Source organism: Galeopterus variegatus, unplaced genomic scaffold (assembly GCF_000696425.1).
Source record: "Galeopterus variegatus unplaced genomic scaffold, G_variegatus-3.0.2 Scaffold13973, whole genome shotgun sequence".
In the NCBI taxonomy this organism is placed as follows: domain Eukaryota; kingdom Metazoa; phylum Chordata; class Mammalia; order Dermoptera; family Cynocephalidae; genus Galeopterus; species Galeopterus variegatus.
In genome coordinates, this window is record NW_007740084.1 from 21,238 (window position 1) to 26,456 (window position 5,219).

At 38.7% G+C, this 5,219-nt stretch overlaps 1 protein-coding gene across 1 annotated transcript in view; it reads right to left on the reverse strand.

The window, feature by feature from the left end:
* Nucleotides 1-3,765, reverse strand: part of WDR92 (WD repeat domain 92) — a 7,557-nt gene extending 3,792 nt beyond the window's left edge. Inside the window, exons 1-3 of the mRNA XM_008563550.1 lie at nucleotides 3,761-3,765; nucleotides 3,556-3,617; nucleotides 1,174-1,276 (exon numbers count right to left, since the gene is read on the reverse strand). Of these exons, the coding sequence (XP_008561772.1) occupies nucleotides 1,174-1,276; nucleotides 3,556-3,617; nucleotides 3,761-3,765 (170 nt within the window). The remainder of the gene's footprint in view (nucleotides 1-1,173; nucleotides 1,277-3,555; nucleotides 3,618-3,760) is intronic.
* Nucleotides 3,766-5,219: the final 1,454 nt, after the last annotated feature.

A 5,219-nucleotide genomic window follows, 5' to 3' on the forward strand; every position in this document is an offset into this window, starting at 1 on the left:
ATTTATTTTAAAAAGTAACATTCAGACTGGCCTCTCTCCCAATTTCTCTGAAAGTGTGTGACATGGCTAGTGTAAGAACTGACGAATAAATGCTACCGAATTTATTCAGCAGTTAAAGCAAGAGGAACTTAAGATCGCTTCATGCTGTTTCATATTATGATTCTAAGACAAATAAATATATCAAAGTAATTTAATTATAAAGTAGCAGATTCTAAGTGAGAATCAAGAAAGGTCATATTAGAAAACATGATACAGGGAAGATAGTTTCTTTCTAAAACATGACTGTATACTTTAAATGATTAATATAATACATTTTCCTGAAATACAATTGAAGAGGAATTTCAATTCATTCAACTCTAAATATGCAGAAATAACTCAAGGTAAAACATGAAAATGAAAGTCATTTGGCACATTGTGATTTTGCTCATTCAAAATAGTTTCTATTGATTTGTTCAACAGATGTGTTTCTTTTAAGTTGTGCTGAGATGTTAGTTAAAGCATCAAAAAATACAAACATATGGGCCGGCCCATGGCTCACTCGGTAGAGTGCGGTGCTGATAACACCAAGGCCACGGGTTCGGATCCTATATAGGGATGGCCGGTTGGCTCACTGGCTAAGCGTGGTGCTGACAAAACCAAGTCAAGGGTTAAGATCCCCTTACCGGTCATCTTTAAAAAAAAAAAAAAAATACAAACAAAAACAACAAACTTTAAATAATTTGTTAGTTCTACATGAAGAAATTAAAACAAACAAAGACTCAGTGTGTCATTCTGTAATGTCAAATCTCTTGCTGAAATGTAAACAAGTAATATCTAATTTTTTAGTGTTATTCATGGGCATTGTTATATATTGTATCCTTAAAGGTAGACGGAGAATAGACTTTAACTACAAATATAGGGCATTAAATGCTAGAATCAAACAGCATGTGTAAAAATCAGTATTGATAACATGATCTGAAACATCTAAAGAAAACTAGATTGGTATTTTTTAATGGATTTTGAATATGTAATCTAGAAATACATATTAAAAGATAATTCTCATATTTTTATTGATAAAACAGCACAAAGAAAAAAGAAACATTTTAAAATTAGAATTATTTCAGAGAAAGAGTAAGAAGACTGTCAAAGAAATTGCTTACTTCATCTGTCTAAATACTGATTAAATAATCTTACCATATTTGAAGGTTTTCATCAAAATCTCCAGTAGCTAAATATCTCTGCTGTAAAGATGTTGCACCAAATGTTCCACATTTAATGGGTTTGGCCTTTTCAATATTGACAGAAGGGAGGAAGAGAGGATGCATTATTTATGTAAGCAGTTATTTATACTACACAATATTTAAGGCTCTATTCTTCGTATGCCATGCTTGGGTGCAATGCCAGGGAAAATGAAGAGAAGAATAGTTAGAGAAAGAAGACATTGATGGAAAATACGGAACAGGTAAGGCAAGGGCACAGGACAAAAGAGACTCGTGTATGTTTTGGTTTCCGTAATGAACAAGTTGACATTCTTTGGCCTCATTTTGTACTAGCAGAACAGACAATTCAGTGTGTGTGTGTGTGTGTGTGTGTAGAGATATTTTTCAACGTGTATATGTTTTTATGTAGTGAGAGTCCAGAAGCTACCATTGATTTGTACACTGAAGAGAATAGTCATAAACATATTTGCTTTTTTTGTTTTATGTCATATTACCTTATGTATGCCATTAATTATTATCTTTGTAGAATATAGATTGCTTTTAAATTCTTTGGTTTTTCTACATGTTTTTTTCAGCCCTAGTCCTATTTTTCAAGATTCCAAGACTGGAAGACATATTGCATGTTCTTTTCTCTTGATTTTTTTTATTTTAAACATCACAAACTAACTTGACCTGATGGATTTTGTGGAGAAAATTAAAGAGGGGTCCATGAAAAAGGCACTGTGGCGAGTTTATACCACATTAAGTGTGGTATAACTTATGTGCCCGAGCATTAGGAACAGATGTTGCTGTCAGCCCACTTGGCTTGGATGCGTTTGTTTTTCTTCCTCTGTTTAGTACTTTTCTCACTAACTTCTCTTGTGACCGTGATAAAGTAAGTTAGGGCTGGGCCGGCCCGGTGGCGCACTGGATAGTGCGCCACTTGGGAAGCGCGGCAGCGCTCCCGCCCGAGGGTTCGGATCCCACATACAGACCGGTTCCCGCTCACTGGCTGAGCTAGGCGCGGGAGCAACGCAGAGGGTTGCGATCCCGTTGCCGGTCCCCGTCCGGTACGGGGGCAACACTGAGGGTTGCGATCCGTTGCCAGACACAGAAAAAAGACAAAAAGACAAAAAAAAAAAAAAGTAAGTTAGGGCTGAGTTGCTAACAGTCGATATGTGGATTAAGCTGGTTTGGGGGAGGAAATGCATGGGTAGAATCATTTTTCTTGGTGGCAAGCTTTTAAGCACGCCTAGAACCATCTTTCTGGGGACTTTTCTAGTGGTAGTGAATAGGTAGCATTTGATACAAGATGCTAAGAGCCCAGAAGGAGATACGTTCATAGGTGGGACCAGTAAAGATCGTTATTGCTTTAATAGACTTATTTTTCCCATCTCTTCCAATAATGCTTCTACGGCTTATTGTGCAATCTGAATTTTTTCAGTGATTGTATGTGTGTGTTTGTGGGGGTGATGCTTATCTGAGAAGAAATGGTGAAAGGTGTGGCAGGGTAGACATATGGTTTCAGTTTCCAAGTGTTTTTCCCCTTGAACTAAGCGTCCCCTCTCACATAGCTTACTTCCATAATACTAACACGTAATGTAAGGGTAACAACGTATACGAAGTGTCTGCAAGCCAACCAGTCTCCATTTTCTCTATGGTCCCACAGACATCAAGGGAATCCAGAGCTGCTACATGTTTGGGTGGGTGATGTGGATAGGGAGGAGCGTGGTAAGAACAACAACGTGTTTACATATGAAAATACTCAGTTGCAACATTCAGTTCTATTTAGGCAAATGCTTTTCATACTTTGGTCTCTCCTGGTTCCCCCCCACCCCCCGTAATGATTTTCTCCCACAGATTCTAGCCACTTCACTCTAGCTCCCAGTCTCAGCATCATCTTAACCTCTAAAATAAATTTCAAATGTAGGAGGAAGAACCTAAAGAGCTTCAGCCTAACACTCTGGAACTTGCTTAAGTCCTACCCTGACTAAAGCCACACTTTCCATACTCAGAGTGTTATCTTGTTCCAGAGACCCATTCCCTGCATTTTGTACCCATCAGGATAACTGGTCTTCTCTCAGTGTAACATACACAGACCATCCACCCTGAGGCCCTTCTTTATTCTAGCCATTCTCTCTTTTTGCTTTTCTTAAAGACTGGAATCCCTCAAACGCCTCCATTGTGCCTGGGCCCTGCCAGATACTGCTAGATATTGTTAGTGTCACCTTAGCTGTTTTGTGCTCTGAATGTCCCTTCCTCCTATATTTCATGTGTCTGTTGGCCTTTCGTGTTTCTTTGAGAAATGCCCACTCAGCTCCTTTACCCATTTTTTAATTGGGTTATTTGGCTTTTTGATTTTAAGTTGTTTATGTTCCTTGTATATTCTGGATATCAATCCTTTGTCCGATGTATATTTGGCAAGTATTTTCTCCCACTCTGTTGGCTGTCTTTTTGCTCTGTTAATTCTTTCTTTTGCTGCGCTGAAGCCCTTTAGTTTGACATTATCATATTTGTTTATTTTGCCTTTGGGTTCCTGTGCTTTGGGGTTTGTATTCATAAAGGTGAAGACATAATTTTACCTCATGTTGGACTCACTCTCTTCCAAAAAAGCCTGCTCTTTGCCAGTTCCCATACCTTCTGGAAACCCTATTCTCCCCAGATCTGGATTTTTGTGTGTGTCATCTATAACTGAGTTTGTTCTCACCACAAATTTGTGCCTTTTAGCAAACTGGAAGTAAAAACATCAATATAGCATTTGTGAAGGTTAATTCTAGATGTCAGTTTGGTTAGATGAAGGAATGCTGAGAAACCTGGTAAAGCAATCTTTTCAGGTGTGTCCATGAGGGGGTTTCCAGGAGAGATTAGTATGAGAGTCTGAGTGGCCTGTGTGTGAACGACCCACCCTCACTGTGGGTGGGAACCATCCAATCCACTGGGGTCCAGAGAGAACAAAACACAGAGGAAAGAGGTGTAGCTCTCTCTCTCTCGATCCACTGGAGCTGAGATACACTCTTCTCCTCTGTCCATGGACTTCAGGGCTTGAGACTCTTCAACTTTTGGGTTCCAGACTTACACCAAGAACACCATCAGCTTCCCTGGTTCTGAGGCCTTTGAACCTGGACAGAGCCACGCTACTGGCATCCGGTTTACAGATGACCTATCATGGGACATTTCTTCATAGCCACGTGAGCTAATTCCCCTAATAAATCCCTCTCATGTAATTATAACACATCCTATTTATTCTGTCTCTCTGGGGAAACCTGACTAATATAGCATGTCTAGTTTCTGATAGACGTCTGTCACATTTTGTATGTTGTCATGTTTATAGATATTTGTACCATTTGTACATTTTGGTAACCATGCACCTATTGGATATTTTTTTCTATAAATTCCAAACGAGTATTTTATAATTTAATACAAAATATGAATGTGCATAATTGTCAGTTTGCAATCTGTGTAATGCCAACTTCTGCCTTTGTTTTTTCCAATTAGCAACTGACTAATATTGACCCTTTTTTAATTATGTGGAAATTTTCAATGGTCGTAGATTTAAACTTTGTTGGCATATGACTATTGCAAAAATGTTAAAGCTAGTGGTCTCTTCTCCCATTCATTCACTCATTTGTTCATTCATTTATTCAATAACTGACTTTTCCAACACTTAGTTAACCCAGCTCTAAAATGGTTGTGAAGATTATTAGCAATGCATGTAAGGTACTTTCAGAAAGAGGAAACTAAAAATTGTCGTTATAATTAGCTACAGTTTAATCTGGAATTTAGTGGTCTATTCTGTTTTCAGACCTATGGTAGGACGTGCTGACCTTTGCTGTTCCACTTGTAGCAGATGTCAGAGTTTTTCTAACAGGTACAGATTCCTATGCCTGATACTGGGTGGAAATCTTGGACTTGAGCTCCACTCTTATCTCTCANCTCTCCTGGTTCCCCCCCACCGCCCAGTAATGATTTTCTCTCCACAGTTTCTAGCCACTTCACTCTAGCTCCCAGTCTCAGCATCATCTTAACCTCTAAAATAAATTT